Source organism: Hetaerina americana, unplaced genomic scaffold (assembly GCF_022747635.1).
Source record: "Hetaerina americana unplaced genomic scaffold, ioHetAmer1.1.p SCAF_38, whole genome shotgun sequence".
NCBI lineage: Eukaryota > Metazoa > Arthropoda > Insecta > Odonata > Calopterygidae > Hetaerina > Hetaerina americana.
The window spans coordinates 1,109,304-1,132,399 of record NW_027286963.1 but is presented as its reverse complement, the minus strand read 5'-3'; the positions used below and the strand labels follow the sequence as shown (position 1 = coordinate 1,132,399).

The following is a 23,096-nucleotide window of genomic DNA, read 5'->3' as shown; positions in this document are numbered from 1 at the left end:
TTTCTTCCCATAAAATTTGGAATTCCTACCTCTATTCTTAGAAGTGCCCTAAGCTTTCTCTTACCTGAAGAATGCCCACAAAGTCAGCTGAAAAAAAATATTCCCATGCCGGGAATCGAACCCGGGCCTTCTGGGTGAAAGCCAGATATCCTAGCCACTAGACCACATGGGACTTGGCTTAAATGTTGGCAATAAAAGAAGCAAAATTTACCTGCCTGCCATAGCTACAGGATGTATGATTAAACATCTCTCTTGGCAGGTATTATGTAGGTTGTACTTTGAATATCCACCAATACTTTCAATTTCTTTCAGTGATTGAGATAATTTATTTAACAATTTTATACCTATTTCCTTGGGTCCACCTTGTTAAGCTTTGGTTCTCACACCTTAGTAATGTATGTCATCATCCAAACGAGCATGGTAATAACAATATTATATTATAATAATTTATTCTCCCCAGGCCATTAGGATAAAATAAGCAAGAAGTCAATTGTACATTATATAAGGCATGCCAAATGTGATAAGCCGCAAAGTACTTACATAGAACTAATTAGAAAAAACACGTACTACACAGAAATATGTAAAATTACATCATACTAACACAGAAGTAAGCAATAATTTACAAAAAGGTTATAATCCCCAGTATTTAAGCATTCTTTCACAGGATAAAACATCTCTCTTAGCAGGCATTCTGAAAGTTGTACCCGTTAGTACACTTTGTGTTATAATCATGTACATTACTGTTTAGTGTGAAGTAGTTTATGTTTGTTTGACATTGGTAGCTAAGCTTAGTGTATAAAAGGTTTGTATAAAAAATCACCAGTATATATGGGACCCAAGTACCATCAAAGAAGCTTGCAAGCATACCGTTAAGGACCTTCCAGAATCCACCAACCAGAGAGCCTTCGAGTCATACTACAGCCACTGGCAAAAGTGTGCTGATGCTCAAGGGATGTACTTTGAAGAATTTTAATGCATTGCAGCAATGCCTGAAATAAATTTATTTCACAAAAGTTTTTCCAGATACGTTTTATACAAACCTTGGGGATGTGTAGTATAGGAAGTAATTTAAAGTCCTTGAAAATTGGCAGGGATGGGGAATCGTAGGGGTTTCCCATACACAATTCTCATGGCCCATATTAAACACATTTTGTGATCAGTAGCAAAGTTCCCAGAAGGGTATACTATAGAATTCACAATTATATATATATATATATATATATATATATATATATATATATATATATATATATAATGTATAACACTTAGCACTAGTGGACACAGACAAAATCTCTTCCTTCATTGACATGCTCCCTATCCCCAAACACGCCTCCGAACACAACACTCCCTTTGATAAATGCTATAGTGTATCAATCATAGCATCCCTCCCACCCTCTGATCCTCCTCTGAAACTGAAAACACTAGAGCAATCCTTCATCTGGCTTTTGGAGTCCTGGAACTGGCCAGGAATCAATATTAGGCACTAATTACCCTGTTCTAATTATATTTTCATCCCCCTTCCACCCCCATCACCTTCTACATTTTCCCCACCCTTCTAACGCTGCCCCTCCAAACCCGTCCCTTCGGAATTCCCTCCCCACCTTCCCCTTCCATCCATCGCTCCAGCCCTCGTATTCCCTTCAGTTCTGTCCCTCTCCTCCTTGATAAAGGTGGCAACGACCACCGAAAATTCGAAAAATAGTGAGTCTCTTTTTTTGTGTGTTTCTGTGTTTTTGTCTGTGTCCACTAGTGCTAAGTGTTATACATTATTATTCACGTCCGTGAGTCTTTCAAAAAGTGTTATATATATATATATATATATATATATATATATATATATATATATATATATATATATATATATATATATATAATAGCAATAGCACTGTTATGGTATTTCATCAGCACTCTGCATGCCATCATCAAATGATATATAAGAAATAGATTTGACATTTCAGCCAAACTCAACTCAGAATTCTATGATATATTTAACTGGAGCTCTTCAGCTATTGGGGGAAGGGTCATAAGATATGAGAAGGTGCCAAAATACTCTTACACAAGGAAAGAAAAGAAAATGAATTATGTTAAAATAAAACTTTGTGACTCCAAATGAAAAATAAGCTTCATTGCGACCTAGGTTTCACTGCAGTGCAGCATCTTCAGACCAAAGACCAGCAGGGTTTCTGATGTAATTTCATTGCAGGAGGAATTAAAACTAAAAACCAAGTGGGTTTGTTATTTTGGAAAAACCCTAGCCCTGTAAAACTGAACAAATCCATTACACTTAAATATATTTCTTTAGCACATTTTGCACTTCACTCACCTATTTCCTTGCATTTTTTTGTGGCATTGATTTGAAAATGTCTTGCTTAGCTTGGTGGGTTACCATCTATCTGCCTGCTAAGCCAAAGTTCGCTCGGTGAATGCCTATCTCAGAGATATGTGTCATGTGAACTATGGTGATTCAACTTCTGCAAAACCTAGAAAAAAATACAGATGCTAATCATAGCAGCCTCACCTATATTGAGGAAGCGTTAACTCTTAATTAGGTCTTATAGGACTGACAAAGAAAAGGAAAGTTTTAGTTTTATTATATTGAAAGCTACCATCTACACTAGAATGTCATGGTGTCTTAAGGGCATTCTAAAATCAAGCATCTCCATCAAGGGAGGAAGGCTAGCCCCATACCTTACTAGTAGTTCGCTCTTATCTATTAGCACTTGAGTGAAATTTTTATACTGTCAAGTTCCCAGCCTTCACTATACACAATTGATTCCAATACTTAAGGATTAAAACCAACTGCTATCTTACATCAAATACGATTTAATTTAATTAAAACTCAAATCCGGAGTCCTTACCTATTTATTATTGAGTGAAATACAATAATTCCATTTTATCATAACTATTACCAAGGCAGTTTGGGAATCTTAACAGGATTCGTATATCTCATGCTACCTTGATTTTTACATATTAAACTCTCTTGTAATCTCCGAGCCATTATTTATAAAAGTTTAAAAACTAATGGACCGGTCGTTATCTTTTTCCATCGTCAATATTATAAGGTTGGATAGTAAAGGTTCTTAGACTATTCACAACTTTCGTTATTCCTTCAAATCAAATTAACCTCCATTCATAATAGTCACCATGCGGAATGCGTATTTCAGGAAACATGTCTTGTTGCGCCTGTGCTACCACCTACTGTAATTTTCTTGAAGTTAGCTCCACGCCGGAAAAAGGGTAACTAAAGAAATTGTTAAAATAGCGTGGTCTGCCGAAAGAAGATTCTAGACTCGAAAAAAAAATGGTTTGTCTTTATTTTCTTACTTAAAGATCAATTTCATTCTGCAAGAAGTGCTTAAAGTCTTTATTTCGTGATTGACGTACAATTTGTTGACTTTTAATGTATTATTGTGACAGGTGTACTTTTCGTCACCCAATTGGAAATCTTTTTGTTAAACTTTATAAAGGCGTTAATCTTCAACTTAATTATTGAATTGCTTAAGTAATTTAAAATAAAAGCTCAGTAGTATTCTTTTCTTTGTTTTCATGATTTATATCATATGTAACTGTCATTTCAGACGTCTCTAAATCCTGTTCGCATTCTGAAAAATGAAGCAGAAGAGGAAAAGGCAGAGACAGCCCGACTTTCGAGTTTCATCGGAGCGATTGCTATTGGAGACTTGGTTAAAAGCACATTAGGTCCTAAGGGCATGGACAAAATTTTAGTCGCCCAAGGACGAAATGAGGGCCAAGTAGAAATTACCAACGATGGTGCAACTATACTTAAGGCCATCGGAGTGGACAATCCTGCTGCTAAAATTTTAGTTGATATGTCCAGGGTTCAAGATGATGAAGTTGGAGATGGAACGACTTCGGTTACAGTTTTAGGTTAGACCCTTTTTAAATAAGCACCTATAAACATGTCACGAAATTGCCGTGTAAACTGTTGAGTACAGACCGTACATATGGTGAAAGGCCTCATATCATGTTCCTCTGATAATTGTAGTAAAATTTCTGCCAGAAAATTATGTTGTAGGAGTTAGCTTGGAGGTACTTCTTTGGCCTTGAACCTGGGATCATTCAATTAAATAATTTATTTATTTTATCGTTCCGTTGGTCGGGTATGTTACATAGTCTTACATATATGCAGGAAATAGAGTTACGAAAATTCACTCTTCAATGGAATATATGAGTTGAACTCGTATAACATTTAGAGGAAACAATACTGAAACACGACATACTCCTTACATGTACTACAGCTGACAGTCACGAGTGATCAATCAACTCATCCACATTCTATTAGCACTTGATAAATAGTAGCTTCTGAAGTTTATTTTAAAACTTATTTAATGTTGGTTTATAGTCTGCGGTAGGCTGATGACTCATTTCATTAATGTCATGGCATTAGTCACTATCTAATAGGTTATTTGTTCAATAATGTGTTTTTTTGTGTATACATATGCCCACTGGAACGCAATTTTACCAAAAACCAGAGTTAAACCCTTGCTTATTTCTTCCGCACCTTCTGAAGATAGCTTTGCTGGTATATTTTACGTTTAACTGAATGGTTTCAAATGTAAAGAGACATAGACTAGAACTGTTTCTTGTCAAAAAACTCCTCCCTTGATAGTAAATCTTGTTATCCACCTTGTCTAATTAATTATATGATTTGACTAATGTATCTATTTTACAGCGGCTGAGTTGCTTCGTGAGGCAGAAAAGCTTATTGACCAGAAAATCCATCCGCAAATCATTATTGCTGGTTGGAGGAGGGCTGCAGAGGTTGCCCAGGAAGCTCTTCTTAAAGCTTCATCAGACAACAGGTATTGTTTTATTATGCTAATGTAATCCTTGATTTCTTTTGAAGAAATTTTGTCATTGCTTATGGATTTATTGTCATTTTGGAACTCTTGAATAATTTCAGTGGTAATGAGGCACGGTTTAAGGAAGACTTGATGAATATTGCAAGGACCACACTCAGTTCGAAGATTCTGTCCCAGCACAAGGAGTACTTCTCAAAGTTGGCAGTTGATGCGGTACTGAGGCTAAAGGGATCTGGAAATCTTTCAGCCATCCAAATTATTAAAAAGAAGGGTGGAACCCTGGAAGACTCATTCTTAGATGAAGGTATGCAATTATCCTGCTTGTGCTGAGAAGTGTTTTCATTAAAAATCACACTTAAATAAAAGTTCATTTCAGATATTTGATGGGTCAAGAGTCATATTGGTTGCTCATTTTTCTTTCTTCACTGATTTTAATGTCAACTAATAAGGTATAACGTGCTGAAATGCTTACTTTTTTTTAATGGGTTTGGCTGTAGTTTTTATATGCTTATGCCATAAAAGCAGTCACTGCTCAATATCAGAGACTATTGTTAATTCTATTGCTCTATGATGAAGTCTCAATGTAATTCACATGTACTGTGTAACTTTTTGGAATACTGTCTGCATGAAATTCTGGGTTGCCAGGCTATGCATCTAAAAACATCAAAAAACTAGACATGGATGGTGTATGTTTACCTAGTATTTACCGTGGTCGCCATTTTATTAAAAAAATATGGCAAAAATATAGTGAAAAGGATAGCCTGCTATGGAAACACCAATAATTGCTATGACAAAAATCACAAAACAGGTACCATTGTCCTTTCTTGTTGATGGTATCAAATGAAGTAACAACTGTATCAAAACTTTTTCATATTAAATCTCTTTATGATGTAGGGATAAAAAAAATATGTTAGGTATCAAGGAAAATGAGTCAAGTATGTATTCAATTACCAAAATACAATTATGCCCATACAGATTTACTCTTTTTAATATATTGCCCCTTTGTTTGGCATTTTTGGCAGATTATTGCAGGCAGGTAATTGCAGTTGATGCGTATTTATTATAAAGACGTTATGTTAAAGTAGTGTCGTAGTTTTGCATTTGATTTAATCAGTACAGTTTAAAACTACATTTTAAAAGTGAATAGGATATAGAATAAGTGGGTCGTGGTAGTCCAGGGGTAGGGCGTTGGTCTACTGACTAAAAGGCCTGGGTTCGATTCCTGGGGAAACCTCTCAGGGCACCCTCAGTTCCACTCAAGCTATGTGATTTTTCGGGTACCAGATCTTCCTGGGAAACCATAACCGGAACAGGGAAAGGAACTGGCCCCCCAACCCTGATGTGTGAATTTCACACGCCGTATGGGGCTTAGTACTAGGGTGAACTCTACCATCACCTACCAAACCGACCTTCGGGTTGATTATTGTGTTTATAGTTTATCCTTTACAAGAACGTAAATATTCATAATCTACATTGAAGGTTCAGGGTTTTTTAAGTTTTAATTTTTTAAAAAAAGGTAGTGATTACTGATGTCAGCAGAGGTGATTTCATGTTTCAAAACATAACAATAAACACAGTAATCAACCCGAAGGTCAGTTTAGTAGGTGATGGTAGAGATCACCCAGTACTAAGCCCTAAATGGCGTGTGACAATTCACACATCAGGGTAGGGGGGCCAGTTCCTTTCCCTGTGCCGGTTATGGTATCCCAGGAAGATCTGGTAGCCGACATAGCTTGGGTAGAGCTGCAAGTGCCCAGAGACTTGCCCAGGAATCGAACCCGGGATCCTCCGGTCAGCAGTCCCAACGCTCTACCCACTGGACTACTGTGACCCACGTTTCGAAACATATCTGCACACAAAAGATACCATGTTGGTGGAGAAAAAGCCTTGTACAGCCTGCATGCAGATGTAAAAATATAGTTTCTTTTCATTATTATTATTATTTTTTTTTTTTGAGGTTCTCTGGTGCATAGAGAACATATGAGGGTTCATGTCCTCCTCTTTAACTTAAATTTTTGCGATGTTGAACTTCTAAAAAGGTTTCCTGCTCGACAAGAAGGTGGGCATACACCAGCCGAAACGAGTGGAGAATGCACGTATTCTGATTGCCAACACTCCAATGGACACTGACAAGATCAAGGTATTTGGATCTCGAGTGCGTGTGGATTCCATGGCCAAAATTGCCGAACTGGAAACAGCGGAGAAGGAGAAGATGAAGGACAAGGTGGCCAAGATTCTTAAGCACGATATCAACGTCTTCATCAACAGGTACGTTCCCGTGGTTTATGGCTACAGGAATGTCGCTATAATTTTCATTTATATTAATAGTAAGTTGTTATCAGGAGAGGCAACCAACAGTAGAGGTCATTTGCACTTGAGGGTAGGTGGGTCATTCGGTAAGGGTAGGATATACATGGAATGAAGGAAAGGTGGAGAGAAACCCGGTGTTGGTATTAGTTTATACTAATGATGGAAGGTGGTAAGGGCTCACACAGTTAAATTTGTTATCCAAAAGACTGCAATTTTTTCCAAATAGCCCACCAAGTAGTTGTCAGGTTACCTGTGAAAAATTATGCCTCTGCCAGGATTAGAACCCTAAGCCCTTGGCAATGGGTGGGAAGCAAGAACACTCAAGTCACCCAGGACTATCTCAATACCCCACCTTCCATGTCTCCTGGTTTATTGCAATTGAATTTTTAGATGGTAATAAGCTGGTACAACTACTTATAAAGTAAGGGGACTCAAGGTCAATTCACTTAGTGAATTTTGGCATGGTTTAAATGGATAACTTCTTATTATTTTGTGTTTCATTCATCACATTTTATTGTGGCCCCTGTACCAGTTTACCATTTACAAATACGTACGATTCTCCCCTCCTTCTCCTATCATAGACTTGGACTAACCTTACTCCTTCGTATCTGTTGCAATGAATTTATCAACGTTCCATGATTTTTTTTTAAGGTAATCTACCGATTAAGGTAGGTTTTTGGATGGACACAACTACCAAACAAACATTTTATTACTCCTGATAAAACACAAAATCCATCATCCTACTTTACATCAGGTCCCTCTTCATCTCCGAGTACTTTCTTCCTCCCTTCATCCCCTATCCAAGACATCCCTTTCCTGTTCCTTCCCTTACCTTGTTCGCCTAACATTCTCCCCTCTATTACAGTCTTCAACATCCCGCTGCCGGTCAATACCCCCTTCAGCCAATTTTCCTGCCTCCATAGGATTGCTCCCAACAAACCCCTCTCTTTGCCCACCATACCAAGTACTTCCTCGTTTGTTTTCTTCTCTGTCCATTTCACCTTCTCCATTCTTCTCCACACCCACATTTCAAAAGCCTCCAGTCTACGTCTATCCTACTTCTTCAATGACCACGTTTCCGCACCGTATATATCTACGCTCCATACCAAAGTTTTCACGAGTCTTTTCTTAATATCCTTACTCAACGTCCCTGTCATCAACTCCCTCCTTCACCTCCCTCAATTTAAAAGTTTGAATGCAGTAGGCATACTATGTAAAGGACATTTGCCGTTGAGAAAAGTGTAAACACCTCTTGGAAATGTTTATACATCGAAGCTGAAATAAAGATGAAGCAATGAAAAGTGGAATGTTAAAAACTGGCGAATTTATACTTATTCTGGATTGTAGTGACAGAGGAAAGTAATCATACAACATGTTTTTCTAGAACCACACTTAGCAAGACAAATAAAAAAAACACAAAGGCCTAAGTATAAGTAATTTTCTTGTAAGAATAATTTTTAATAGGAATTGAGTAATGCACTGTACATTTCCTGAATTACTTTAAGTGTTTGATTGCATGCATTATCATATTTTGGCAAATTTTTCCAAAAGTGATTTGCTCTTGAGTCTTGGAATCACTTTTAGTAGTAGAGATTTGTTTTTAGTTTGATACTATAATCCTGAGCTATCAACCATAGAATTGGCTTTAGCAGCTGTGTTTACTATGTATCATGTTCCAATCTGCCTACATTCCCTCATATTTCCAGACATCAGAATCTTTTCACTGCCTGCTTCTCGTAGTTCATCTTTGCCCTTCAGGGAACTGTTATGGTTCAGGATGTGTCCAATTAATATCCCTCTTCATCTTGTTTGTGGCCTTCATAGGCTTCTCTATTTATTCACTCTTCAAGGTACTCATTCATTACCTACTCCATCTGACAGTTTTATTTTCATCATTCTTCCTGGGCACCACATTACCATGGCCTCTCTGATCTTTTCTCTGCAGTCACAGGAGAAGATAGAAAACAGTAAAAATCAAAAACAATTCCAACAGAGACCCAAAAACAAAGGTACCATAATACATGGGTGCCAATGCTATTTGCGAGCAATTTCTACAAACTTCCACTTAGCTAATTCCAAAGAAACTATGGGAGATGCTGCAACAGTAACTTTTAACGGAATCGTCTGCTAATATATGCATTTCAATGAAACCATTTCAGAGTGTAAAATTCATTCGCCTTGAACTGGGATTCTAAGCCAGATCCCTTAATGTCAGGTCGAGTCCTTTAGCCAGTTAAGCTAGCGAGGCGTCCTGTGAAACTCAGAAATTTTTCCACTTAACTTCCTCCTCTCTTTCACCCTGATAAATAACAGTATGAAAAGTCAGATGAAGAACGCAGAGCAATAATTGAACTGTAATGAATTATGGTAGATAAAAATTTTGGTGTTTTAACCAGACAACATGGTGGACTCACATGTTTTTTCCCCTAACAGTTAATATATTTAATGTATTGAAAGTTTGATGTCTTAAAAGGAACTCCTGACCAATAACTTATTTGTTATAAAAATTGCATTTGGGGATTCTGATACTTGTGGAATTGTCGCAAGATGTGCATTGATTGTTGGATTGAAGGTTGGTCTCGGTAGGTTTTGATAAAAAAAATGAGGCACTCCTCCCCATTTTCCAGAAGTAATACGAGGGTCATCCGGAAAGTAGTACCCGTTCGTGAAATAAAGACACAAAAGTAAATATTAACAAACATAAAAAATTTTATTTGAAAGAGGATACTTTAAACTACTTCTCAACATAATCTCCAAGCAAATTAAGGCATTTGTCATAACGTGTGACAAGTTTCTGTATTCCTGCTGCATAGTCCTTCGCCGCCAGCTCATTGAGATACGCGAGGGACCCATCTTGCACAAATTTTTGCATAATGCAGATGGTGTTTAACAATTTCATGAACAATTGTTCGAGAAACATTGGGAAAATGCTCACAGATGTCATCAATTGTGACGCGCCGATCGTTCCTCACGAATTCGTCAACTGAGCTCACCAGTTGGTCTGTAATGACAGACGGTCTCCCCGAACGCTCATCGTCGTGTGTGTTCCCCCTCCCCATGTTGAAGTTGCGACACCACCGCCGAACAGACGACTCGTCCATTACATTGTCTCCATACACCTCCTTTAATTGGCGATGAATATCACATGGGCGAACGTTTCTTGCATTGAGGAATTTAATCACTGCCCTCACTTCACAACTGGCGGCGTTCTCAATTTTTTTAAACATTGTAAACAATCACAGAAACAACACAGGCAATGCTAGCGTCACGCAACTTGGCTCAGAGAAGGCAGACAAGCCACTGAAGCTATCTGACCTCGTCCAGCGGCTACTCGCGTCGTCAGCACTTCATGCGGCACGAACGGGTACTACTTTCCGGATGACCCTCGTAAATGATCAAACCAATTAAGTCTTGATTTTTCTCAAGAGACCAAACCTTGCCTTAGCATTCAGGCGTGGTGTACTTGTGAGATGTGTCTAATCTGGCCGTGTTTTTATTTTCAGACAACTCATATACAATTACCCAGAGCAACTATTTGCCGATGCCAATGTAATGGCGATTGAGCATGCCGACTTTGATGGCATTGAGCGGCTTGCTTTGGTGACTGGCGGTGAAATCGTGTCAACTTTCGACCACCCGGAGTTGGTCAAACTGGGAAAGTGTGATGTTATCGAGCAGGTTTGTGTAGAAATCATTTTATCAATAATCTTCGGAGTAAATTTTAACTTTTTAATAGATCACATTTACCCAATGTGTAGCTTACATCTCTGGAATCGGATGTCTTAAAGAAAAGGGAGTGCATCTTACACGTGTTAAAAGGTTTCTTGGTTTCCTCATCTCTTCCTGGAAAATGAGATGCTGCACCACCCTCTTACTGTCTTATTTTGAGTTATGTATCTTAAATTCCGTGTGTGCTTATTTGGTAATTCCGAAAAAATAATTACTTAAAACCAGTGTGTCAATGCATTTGACAATAAATTAATTAGAAATGCTTAGAAAAATGATGGAATCTAATAAAAATCTAAATCGATAAAATGTTCCGTGTTGTTATCTTTAATTGCTCATAGATGGAGGGTAAAACAATTTCCATCGGCAATCGCTTATTGTCTTAGTAACCATTTATTTTATTACTAAATCTTACATGGACATTTCTACCCCATTCAATGGGGTAATTTAAAATTTTTATGGAACCAGAACAGTGGTTTTCTTAGAAGATTGAAAATTAGTTTCCAATGTATAAGTTTCCTTTCATTTCATAATATTTTCATCGAATTTTTTGGAATACATGGGATATAAGAAACCATCTTAATTATTGGCCGCCTTGTTGAATACTTTCAATCCAAACAAAGCAGTCCTCCTTGAAGCAATTGTGGTGCTTGTCTGATTTGAAGTTATTGCTTGCCTTCATTAACACTTTTACTTCCAAGTATCAGCTGAGACTTGTCTAATGGTGCAGGGGATAGCGTACTGGCATCCCACCCAGAGGGCGCGGGTTCAAATGCCGGTGGTGTTGAATATTTTTCAGACGTATCTCGATCCCTACTCGAGGTGCTTTGTAGAGGACACTTTGAGTGTGAGTACGCCGTCTGTCGGATGGGACGTTAAGCTGTTGACGCCTTGGCGCCTTTCGTAAAGAGTAGTCTAATGCCGACGCCGGGTTTCTCTCCACCCTTCATCCTCTCCTGTCCATCCCGTAATGGCGCAAATGACCTTAGCTGTCGGTCGCCTACCCTAAATACTACTACTACGACTTGTCTAATATTGTTTTTTCCCCCACAGGTAATGATTGGCGAAGACATGCTCTTGCGTTTCGGAGGCGTGCCCTTGGGAGAGGCCTGCACGGTTGTCATACGCGGTGCCACGCAGCAAATCATTGATGAAGCTGAGCGATCTCTGCATGATGCCCTTTGTGTGCTTGCTGCTACTGTACGAGAAAGTCGCACTGTATTTGGAGGTGGTGAGTGTTCTAGGTGCCCTGGTGGGAGACTTGTATTGCGTTGGGTTCATTCGAGTTTCTTATTTTCCCTAGCTTAAAGGTTTGGCTATATAATAATAATAATTAATCTTATTCGTAGATTTTGAAACCCTCTCTTAAATCATATGTAACTTAGAAATATATACTGTACAAATATATACAGTTGTACATGGTATGGTAACACATACAAACACATAGTTGAGATTAAAGAGGTTTGTCCATTAATAGCAGAGTCCTAAAAATATTTTCTTATTTAATTCATTAAGATATCGGTTCAAATAGTTCTTTTCTTCATTGACCTAACTGAAATTTTTAAATTATTAGGGTGACAGGACTTGTATGGTAACAGAATGTTGGCTAAACCAAGTTTCTAAATTATCAAATTTCCTTTTTTTGTGCCTTTGGACTTTATAAGAATTCAGATTGATGATTCAGCCAGACGTGTAGATAGGGTATGTGGGACAATTCCTCAAGTGAAATCCATTTCAATCTTTGACAGATTTTCTAATTATAATTTTGTGTGTCAGGATGACAATTCTATCCTAGGACTCCAGAACACCTTTCCTTTTGTATCCAAAGTAAGCCATATGTTAGCTTTATGGTGTTTTCTATTAGGACTCTTTTGATATTATTGCCACATATAAAACCTTATTTTACTTTTTGGAACTGTAGTTCGCTTTCCCTGAATAGTATAATTCAAGGGAATCAAATGTGTTTTCATTAAAAGTCCTTCTGTGCATGAGAGATAACTGTTTGAATGAAGAGTGGTAAGTTTTTCCATAAAGGCTTGAGTGTAACTCCTTTTTGGGCATTTCTTGTGTAATGTTTCAGATGAGCATTCCTTTATTGTTTTAATATTCCGGTTAACAGTTTGTACTTTCTTATAGATAAGCGTTAAGGTTGATGTGGAACAAGATATTTTTGTGTCGTTGTTAGTTGGGTGTCAAAATTCATGTTTCCCATAATCCCTAAAATATCTACTGAAGCCTCTGGCCCTTCGTTATTCCATGACAATTAATTTTCAAAGTTACATGCACAAGTTGCCAACACACGCGATCAGTACACCTTATGAATTCATGATATTCAATAAGGTAATGGTTGAAATCTATGAGTAGCAACCTAATTTTTCTATTACCGAGACAATTGTTCTTCAAAAAGCATTGTCTTGCGATTGATTGCAAATCTTATCATTTACCCAAAACAAAGGCTGCAGTGAGATGCTGATGGCATGTGCTGTCCAGGAGGAAGCGAGCAAGACGCCAGGCAAGCAGGCAGTTGCCATGGAGGCATTTGCACATGCGCTGCGAACTCTCCCCACGGCAATTGCGGATAATGGTGGTTATGATTCGGCTCAGTTGCTGAGTGAACTGAGGGCAGCACACACCCAAGGGAAGACGACCATGGGCATAGGTGAGATTAATGCCACATGGCCTTCCCATTTCCATGTGTGTGACCCAATCGTTGGTCTCCTGGAGTGTTTGTTCTTCATTTGTATTCAAAACCATGTTAAAATTTTTCTACAAAAGCTTTTTTTTTTAAAGTATCTTACTGATAATGTTGATAGTTTTTTTTTTAACCATTTAACAAACATTTGTTTGTCTTATTTTTACTCTATTACAAAGTGTTTTACTGTCCCATAATCTTGAAAAAAAAGCTTGTTCTTGATACACAAAATCATCACCAATGCCCAAACCAATTCAAATTCTATATGAGCCAAGTACTTCAATTTAGGGAGATAGCATTTGGATTTAATAGGAATCCTTGTTAAAACTTGTGTGTCTATGATGTATTGAAAAATTAATTACACTCGTTTTAAACTTGAAACATGCCACATTATTTTCATTGGAGAAAAAAGATGATTAGTAAGATGTTTTCATTTTGTGCAATCTTAGGTGCTAACTGTCCATTGGCATGACATGAACTAGCTGATATTTTTATGCGTTGAGAAATTCATAGAGCCAAAGAATGGCAATGAGTTACAATGTGTTTTCATTTGCGGCAGCCATTAAGCACATAATGGCCTGGGGAATGTAATTTCAATTGTCCAGGTGCTGGAATCAGTACAATGATCTGGAATAGGTCATGGTTTTTCCTGGACATACCCTCTTTTTAAGAACATCTGGTGATAATGTATGGGTATTATTCTGACTATTGTATGGAATTTCGCACAAAGTAATTGTAGTTTTAAGATATTTGTGCTTGTTCTTGAGATGGTAATGACCAATTTGCATAGTTTAAAAACGCATAATCATATAGTATCCACTGTTTGATCGCAAGGTCCTTCATTTAACTCTCAAAAAATCTCTTTACCCCAGTGATGAGGCGGTTATACCTAAATTGGTTTAAGTCATGGTTTCCCTTAATGAGAAATAAATTAGTTTCAAATTAGAAAAAAGACGGGTAACACTCGACCTGAAGACGCCGAATGCATCTTCGGCGAACCTGTTGTCTGAATCAAACAACGACACGGTGAAACCCAACAATGCAGAGTACTTCAAACCACCGCCGCGAAAACGCAGGCAAACACTTGACTGTTCTCTGTAATCTTGAATTACTGTTGTGTGCTTTGCCTGTTTACCGAATTCGAAGAAATTTCCATGAATTATGAGAGGTGAAACAAGAAAAAAATCATCTTGAATTCTCAGCTGTTCCTATACTTCTTGTAAAAATCATTTCTTGAATTCTCAGTTGTTCCTATACTTCTTGGAAAATCATCCTCTTGAATTCTCAGCTGTTCCTATACTTCTTGTAAAAATCATGCCCTTGAATTCTCAGCTGTTCCTATACTTCTTGTAAAAATCATTTCTTGAATTCTCAGCTGTTCCTATACTTCTTGTAATCTAAATGTGTATGCTTATTTTTCAGACATGGATGTTGGTGAGGTGAGCTGTGTGAAGACGCTGGGTATTACAGAGTCGTTTGTGGTGAAACGCCAAGTATTGGTGTCTGCTTCAGAGGCTGCTGAAATGATTCTCCGTGTGGATGACATCATCAAGAGTGCTCCGAGGAAGCGTGTCCCTGACCGCAGTCACTGCTAATTTTAGAACTTGTTGACCAAACAACCAACCAACGCACCACTAAAGGGGCCTCCTTCATTTGCTTTAACACACTTAAAGCTGCTTCCTCACACAGATGCCTAAAAAAAAAAACAACCACTTTAAATTAACGTGCATTTTATGCCCATATTGTATGTTTATTTCAACTTTATTAAATTAAACTTTCTTTACAAATATGTATTTGTTATTATTATTATATCCTTCAATACACATTTTGAAATGCCAATGCTTTCCCGATTCCTGGTATATATACTTGTTTCTCTTTAGACAGCAAAAAACACATTTCAAAGTTTTATTCTTTTTTTTTTTTATACACTCCCCAATGTATACAGGTAACCCACAAAAAAAAAAAATTACTTTGATCACTAGCTGGAATGCAGTGACTGCAACCAACTTTTAATGTAAAACCATTTTACAAGTCCACCTCCATTGAAATGAGGCTCTCCTCTGGAATGAGGGCAGGAGGCTCGTTTATACACACAATTTTGAGGAATGACTGCTTTTCTCTAAGGAATAAAAATCAAAGAAGAAGGCACGTGGCTAAGGTGGATCTATCAGTAGATTACAAAATATGTGTGATGAGAAGTCAAGCCCAGGATTCGCTCCATACTCTTCTTGGCTTGTATGGCGTTCTTCTAGGTTAATAGTTATAGCGATCCTGGATATGGGGATGAAAAAAAAGAACGTACTATTAGTAATAGTTTGAGAATTTGACTTCTCACTAAACCCAGATACATAATTTACGAGAAAAAAATAGAACCTGAGGTAGAAAAAACACAACTATGCCTTGAACTTAAAAAATATATATATATATATATATATATATATATATATATATATATATATATATATATATATATATATATTTTCTCAAAACCACATCCTGCTGAACTTAATAATCCTTCAGAATTCAAATGAAATCCATCAACATGGATGCTATTTTACATTGGAGTAAAATGCGACAAATATGAATTATTGATTGATACAAGGTGTGCAACAAAAGACAAGGTATAATGGAATGTCACAACAAAACATTCTTGAAAAAAATATTTTTTTACCATTGTAAAAAAATCATGTAAGTTGAAAAGTGTAGCAAAAAAATAAAAAGATGATATGCCAATGACTCAGTATTGATAAAATATTTCAGAAAACCTTGCACTGCAGAGCACCAAAGATATCATGCAACATTGTTACAAAGGCAAAACTAGGGGTTGTATTTTTCAGAGTTAAAATTATACAAAAAAATTCATTCCATGTCTATTCTAATTAGCATTCAAACCTTTCAAGTCCTGACACAATATAACTACTGGTATCCTTGAGAAAATGTGTGCATCAAGTCCTAGTGTTATCATTAAAAAATAACTAATCCTTCCAACTGATGTTTAAGGGAAAGAGTAGACCTAAAAATTACTTGAGAAGATCCCGAAAAGCAGCGAAGACACAAAGAGAGCACCAATAGGTTATAGGAGGCCATCGGTACCTCCTCAACTATCTCAAACTATGCAACCTATAGATCAGAACTGGAAGCATGTACAGGGTGCAGCGCTTAAAACCAGACAAGCATGTGCTTCCTCAAATGAGATTTCCTCGCTAGGTCAGCGAAACCTTCCCCAGACTTCTCCGAAGCATTATACTCAGCCACAATATCGTAGAAAGTTGATCTTGGGTACAACACGAAGAATCGAACTATTTCGAAATATAACGCCCAGCGCAAACACTTTCGATAACAGTGGCTCTTTGATTGTACTCCGCACTTTTACGTAACATCTCGGCAATTTTTGAGGTTAAAACTGTTTACTAGATGCCTATAGCTTTCAAGAATGCCAATCACGACCTCCAGTGGAACTACGATATGGCGGGGAATTCAAATTGAAATTTGTCCTGATTTCAACGCTGCACCCTGTATTAACAGGTCTCAATCCAATTGATACGTCTTTAAGTCTTCATACCTATCTCGTTACCTATTATAAATGCAGATAATGTAAGACTTTGAATTGAAAGGATTCAACAGTAATTATTTTCATATTGTAAATGAACCTAAGGTCAGCCAGTTTCTGCATTTTTAGAATTCAACATAACAAGTTTGAATACAGTTAACATTCAACTAAATAAGAACCACAACTGAGTGATTTCACTTCAGAAAAATCTAAAGAGAGACTTGTGAGAGAATGTGATGGGGGCACAGGAAATAAGGAACTGGCCCCTCTTGATGCCATGATGTGTAAATTTCGCACACTGGGTAGTGAGGGCTTGGTATTATGGCAAGTTTAAGTAAACGGCATGTTATATTTCTACATATCTATTATAATCATAGATGGTTGAGAAATTCTGTGTGTAAAAACTTCTCAAAAATTCAGTTTCTATGTTAAATTTCCAACCTTAGGGTTGATTGCTGTGGTTAGTGATGTACTAAAATACTTGAATTATGAACTACTGCACTCTCATTTATTAAGCTAAGAAATCCTTCCAAATGCCAAACAGTTTCTTTAGAATTAACTTAAAAGGAATCAATAGAAATTCAGGAATTTTTAAAGACTAACAACTGCTTGTTTTTTAGTGCATGCTTTAAAAAACATGCATAATATACACGGAGACAAGGAATATTCCATACGATAGTAAAAATTCTATTTAATGCAATTATAAATTTAAAAAGAGGTAAATCAAAAAGCATTCCCATGCTTTTCTTAGAGCAGAAATACATTAAGAAACCTATTGCAACCATAACTGCATGGTGCCCAAAAGAGAAAGCTCAAAGACAAATTTAAATGCTTTAAAAAAAAAGAAATATGGATTTGAAGAAAGTACAACATCTGATTAATATGCATAAAGATTGAGATTATATTACGAATAAAAGACTTGTGACCTTTCTTTATATGTACAAAACAATGGCTGTTATCTTCAGGGGCTAGCAGAATAATATGAAAATACAAATGTATCATGAATTATTCAGGATTTTACATAAATTCGGCGCATTAAATTGGGAAAAAAGAAGTGAGTTGAGTTAAGTCAAATGTGATGAGAGTGACACTAGTCATTGAAGATGGTTTGATAAATGGAAACTTGTATTAACTGATACACTACTTGAAGCATTTCCTTGTAAACACATAATATAATACACCACATTACAGGGTATTTGTCGAAATTCCTGCTACCTGCAACGTTGGGTCGCATTCCCTGCCTTTCACGGTCTCCTTGGGGGGTAGAGTGTTTCATGGTGCATGTTCATGTGGTGGTGGAGTTTCGCATTCTTGCATGTTGGTCCTGGCTTGCGCATTGTTAAATGGATTTCATGCCGCATCCTGGGGTGCAGTTTTTGTTTTGTTTGTGTTGTTTTGCGGTATACTACCTTGATCAAAAAGTTCCCGGAATAACCACCGTGTGGCGCTCCCATCGTTCCGATTTGAGTTCTGTTTTTTTTGTTAAATTGGTACATCTGTTGTTGATATTCCCTTTAAATCTTAGTGTCATAACTTGACATTTGCAAAAGTTACGTAGCCAAGAGTACATCTATCTCTGTGTGTGTTGGCGATTTTTTACAATTGCAGAAATGGATTTAAATTTGCAACAACGAACTTGTATTACATTTTGCGTAAAAAACGGATTTAGTGGCGCACGGACGTTGGAAATGTTGGAAAAGTGTTTCGGCAACGATTCTCTAAAAAAAACGGTCGTTTACCAGTGGCACGAGCAGTTCAGAAGTGGTCGTGAGTCAATCGAAGATGATGAACGCAGTGGCAGACCATCGACATCGAAAGTCGGTGAAAAAATTGATAAAGTAAAAGAAATGTTGGTCAATAACCGCAAATTAACCATCAGAGAAAAAGCGGAGGACTTGAACATTGCCTATGGATCCGCCCAAGACATTGTGGTTAATGATTTGGGTTTCCGTCGTGTAGCAGCAAAGTTGGTGCCAAAAGACCTCAATTTCATGCAAAAAAGAGACCGTGTTGACGTCGCAAAAGACATGATTTGCGAGGCTGAATCCGATCCCACATTCATCAAAAGGATCATTACTGGAGACGAGACGTGGGTTTATGAGTACGACACGCAATCCAGACATCAGGCAAGTGAATGGCGTTCACCAAATGAGCCGAGACCAAAAAAACCACGTCGTTTTCAGTCAAAAAAGAAGGCAATGCTGACGGTTTTCATGGATTACAACGGTGTAGTGCATCATGAATTTTTGCCAGAAGGCCAGACAGTAAACAAAGAGTATTATTTGGGCGTTATGAGACGTTTGCGTGAAGCAATTCGCCGAAAGAGACCAGAAATGTGGGCAGAAAACTCGTGGATTTTGCACCATGATAACGCACCATCGCACAGTGCTATCATTATTCGTAATTTTTTGACGAAAAATGCAACAAATACCATCCAACAGCCACCGAATTCACCTGATTTGGCTCCCTGTGACTTCTTTCTGTTCAATCGAGTTAAAAAACCATTACGGGGAACGCGTTTTAGCAGCCGAGAGGAAGTAATGGAAAAATCGCAGGAAGCACTGATGGACATACCGAAAACCGAATATAAAAAATGTTTCGAGGATTGGATCAAGCGCTGGCATAAGTGTGTTGCAGTCGATGGGGATTACTTTGAAGGGGACAATATAGATTTAGATGAATAAACTTGTATTTTTAATTTTCTGAATAAATTCCGGGAAATTTTTGATCAAGGTAGTATTTGTTTGCATGAGTTTTGGATGAAGGGATTTTTGCATGAGTGTGTGCGCTGCTGTGGGTGTAATTTTCCACCTTGTTGTTTTGCATGTGGTATTGTTCCTTTTTACGGTTGGTGACCTAACACCCCCCACCACACGCCCTTGTGGCGGCTTGCGAGGTATTATGTAGATGTAAAACGAAGGAGTTTTGTCAGATAGTCTGATGAGACTGCTTTTTATCTTGCTAAAACAATTTGGTTTTGAAGTGCAGTATACAGAAATATTAGCTTAATTAGGAAATGTCGTCACTTTGAAAATTGGTTTTGTGAGTTGAAATTCATATTACAGCTTTATTGAGTAAAACTAAAAAATAAAAATGTTGCAACTTTAGGAAAAACAGTGATACAGACTAAGAAATTAATGCTGTACATGATGTACAACATGAGAAATATTTAATAAATGAAGATGAAACAACTACCAACCAACCAATGCTTTATTTTTTTGAGAATATGAACCAGGCAGGAAAAAATAAATCGAGCATCCAACTTGGAAATATGAAACCAAAACCAAATAAAACAATTGCCGCCAATAAAATTAGGGCCAACTTTTAAATCGATCAATAAATGACAAAACAAAAACTAGTTTCAGCAGTACAAAAGTTGATATGCATTTTTAAAAAAAGTGATGAACATGAGTATTACAGTTCTGCTTTCATGTATGTGTGTAAAAGGTGATTATGACTCTTGAAAGAGATTCTTAGATAGATTCATAACAACTGAGGTCATTTAAAATCCTTCATTAATTAACCAGTGATAACACTGTTTAGATCTGAAGCAGTTGATTCAATCAAAACATCTCTTGAGATAATCTAAATTATGTCATCAATGGCAGCTGCAGAGGAGTCATCAATGATATGTTCTGACCTTTGCTTCTCAGACAGCCATCACTTTTGGGTATTTTTTGAACAATATAACGAAAACCTGTTGATATTCATATATCACTACGTTTCTGTCTAATTATGCACAATAAACACTCTCAATTATCAGTGCTATTCTCTCTTACCAGCACCTCTAAATTTTAGTAAAATTAGAGTCATAAAGGTAAGTATATGCTTCAAATAACAATGCTGAAAGTAAAAAAATAGGTCTCTTGTAATTGTTTCCAATTCAAAATGTCAATGATTTTGACGAAATTCATTGAGCTATTCAAAATATTTACATCAAGCTTTTCAGGCATCCACAGTTCTATGGGTCAAAAAAGACCATTTCCTACGCAGGTTAATTTGCAATCTGTTTCATTTTGATGTTGATTAGTTTCTCCCCGAGTTCACTTCAATGACACTAAAACTTAAAACTGGACAAGTCACTTAGACATCTCCAGGATTTAACTAAAATTATTTTATCTGGACTCTTATAGTCAGCAAATTATGCCCTGAGTAGACTGTTTAAAATGGGCTTTCCTCAGCCAATTGAAAAATCATACTTTTGAAATATTTAGGTAATTGCAACCTTCTGAATGGCTACATCAAACTATTTAAACTACTATTAGGTAGGAGTTGGATTGATACAGACTGGGCAATGAAACATATCTTTGTCTCTCCTAATGAGACAAAACCTGACACCTTTACGCTAAAAAATCCCTTCTTCAATTTTGCATACTTCCTTCATTCCATTCAAGATACCTATCTTTTTCCTTCCGCCTACCTTACTTGCCAAACGTCCTCCCTCATACAGGGTGCGGCAATTAAATCCGGACAAGCACTGCGGTTCCTCGAATGAGATTTCCTCGCCTGGTTACAGAAACCTTCCCCAGACTTCTCTGAATCATTATACTAGGCCACAATATCGTAAACAGTTGATCTGGGGTACAACACGAAGAATCGAACTATTATTAGAAATATAACACCCAGCGCATACACTTACAAAAAGAGTGGCTCTTTGATTGCACTCCGCACTTTTTCGTAACATCTCATCCACTTTGAGGTTATGACTGTTTACTAGATGCCTTCATCTTTCAAGAATGCCAATCCAGACCTCCAGTGTAACTCGTCGACGTGGTGGGAAATTCAAATTCAACTTTGTCCGGGTGTAAGCGTGTAAACCCTGTATATCACATTCTTCGAACAACCCATCATCAATCTAATGAATGCCTCATTTAAAATCCTATCCACTACAATGAAATAGAACTGCTATTTTGCAGGAATGAAAAACCATTAATTTTGTCACAATTCTCAATCTAGTTTCCCCTCCTTGCTTGAAAGAAAGCGCCCCAACCATCAACTTCATGGCAATGTATCCTTAAGTGTAACATCCCAAGTCCAGACCAGAATGGATGCCATCTACACGTCAAAATTATCACTGAAGTTTCACACAGATTTTTGGGGCCATCATTACATTTGTGTTCCTTTGTTGGATCCAACATTATTTGAAGAGCACTGCCTCCATAACCTCCCGAGTGATAAATTTTTCAAAACGCATAATTGTGAGCAGGGTACGATTCACACACAAGGCAAATGAGAGAGAAAGATACAAATTAGACTTTGAGGATTCAAAAAGGACTTTTCCTGTCATAACAGCTACTGAGTGGGCAGGCACCTTAACAGTCATGCAAACTTTACATCAAACTGAAAGATTCGAAGAGAAGTTTAAAGCCACACACACAAAAAAAATATATTAACAATTTGTAACACTTATAAGAGAGAATTAAACACTTTTCTTAGCAAATTGAATACAATAGCTTACCCTGAAGTTATTCCACTATGTCACTTTCGCTGTGCAATGTTAGTGAGTGAATAGAATATGATTAAGATTACTTGAAGCAATCAAATAAGAGCTTTTTCAACAATAACTTAAAAGAGAAAAAAAATAAAGCTATGGAACACTAGTGTTAGGTACACCAACATTACTGAGCGAAGTTAACAAGGAGAATTAGCCAAACACTTAGTGTGAATTTCCATTAACTAAAGGTTGCCATTACCAAAAAAAAAAAATTAGCAAGTAAACACTAAAACAATATTTTCACAAAAAACAAACTTCATTCCAGAAAATTCTAGTTTTTTTATATTACATCAAAAAAATATTCCTCCCATAAGATAATGGAAGAGGACAAAAACTTCACAAATGCAATTTATGTATATGTACATTTATATCATCAATGATCCAGTAATTAGATACCGCCACACAAAAAAAAATGTCTTGACGACGATTGGGGTGGTCAAAAACTTAACACTATTCAACGGCTGAAATAGGGACGAATGCCAACATTGATCTGCTTATCTT

The 23,096-nt window shown here is 37.1% G+C and overlaps 2 protein-coding genes and 1 non-coding gene across 5 annotated transcripts in view; 1 reads left to right on the top strand and 2 right to left on the bottom strand.

The window, feature by feature from the left end:
* Positions 1–100: 100 nt before the first annotated feature.
* TRNAE-UUC (transfer RNA glutamic acid (anticodon UUC)) lies at positions 101–172 on the bottom strand. The gene has a single exon. It is a non-coding gene; the product is annotated as a tRNA-Glu (tRNA).
* Positions 173–3,218: 3,046 nt separating this feature from the next.
* On the top strand, positions 3,219–15,298 carry CCT2 (chaperonin containing TCP1 subunit 2). The gene is made up of 9 exons (XM_071589419.1): positions 3,219–3,304; positions 3,579–3,888; positions 4,694–4,823; positions 4,925–5,127; positions 6,863–7,091; positions 10,637–10,811; positions 11,913–12,090; positions 13,315–13,518; positions 14,974–15,298. Exons 1-9 carry the CDS (start codon positions 3,302–3,304, stop codon positions 15,144–15,146), a joined length of 1,605 nt encoding a protein of 534 aa, XP_071445520.1. The 5' UTR covers positions 3,219–3,301; the 3' UTR covers positions 15,147–15,298.
* Positions 15,299–15,442: 144 nt separating this feature from the next.
* The window catches only part of ArfGAP3 (ADP-ribosylation factor GTPase activating protein 3), a 32,515-nt gene continuing 24,861 nt past the window's right edge, over positions 15,443–23,096 (bottom strand). For 2 of the 3 annotated variants that reach the window (XM_071589416.1, XM_071589418.1), the window contains one exon: positions 15,443–15,822. In XM_071589416.1, the coding sequence (XP_071445517.1) occupies positions 15,805–15,822 (18 nt within the window). In that variant the 3' untranslated portion in view covers positions 15,443–15,804. Of the gene's footprint in view, positions 15,823–22,559; positions 22,589–23,096 lie in introns of all 3 variants that reach the window. The other variant, XM_071589417.1, reaches the window with a different exon arrangement.

Coding starts and splice junctions, on each gene's coding strand:
- CCT2 (XM_071589419.1), top strand. Junction 3,889..4,693: donor GACTTCGGTTACAGTTTTAG/GTTAGACCCTTT, acceptor TCTATTTTACAG/CGGCTGAGTTGCTTCGTGAG. Junction 7,092..10,636: donor ATCAACGTCTTCATCAACAG/GTACGTTCCCGT, acceptor TTTTATTTTCAG/ACAACTCATATACAATTACC.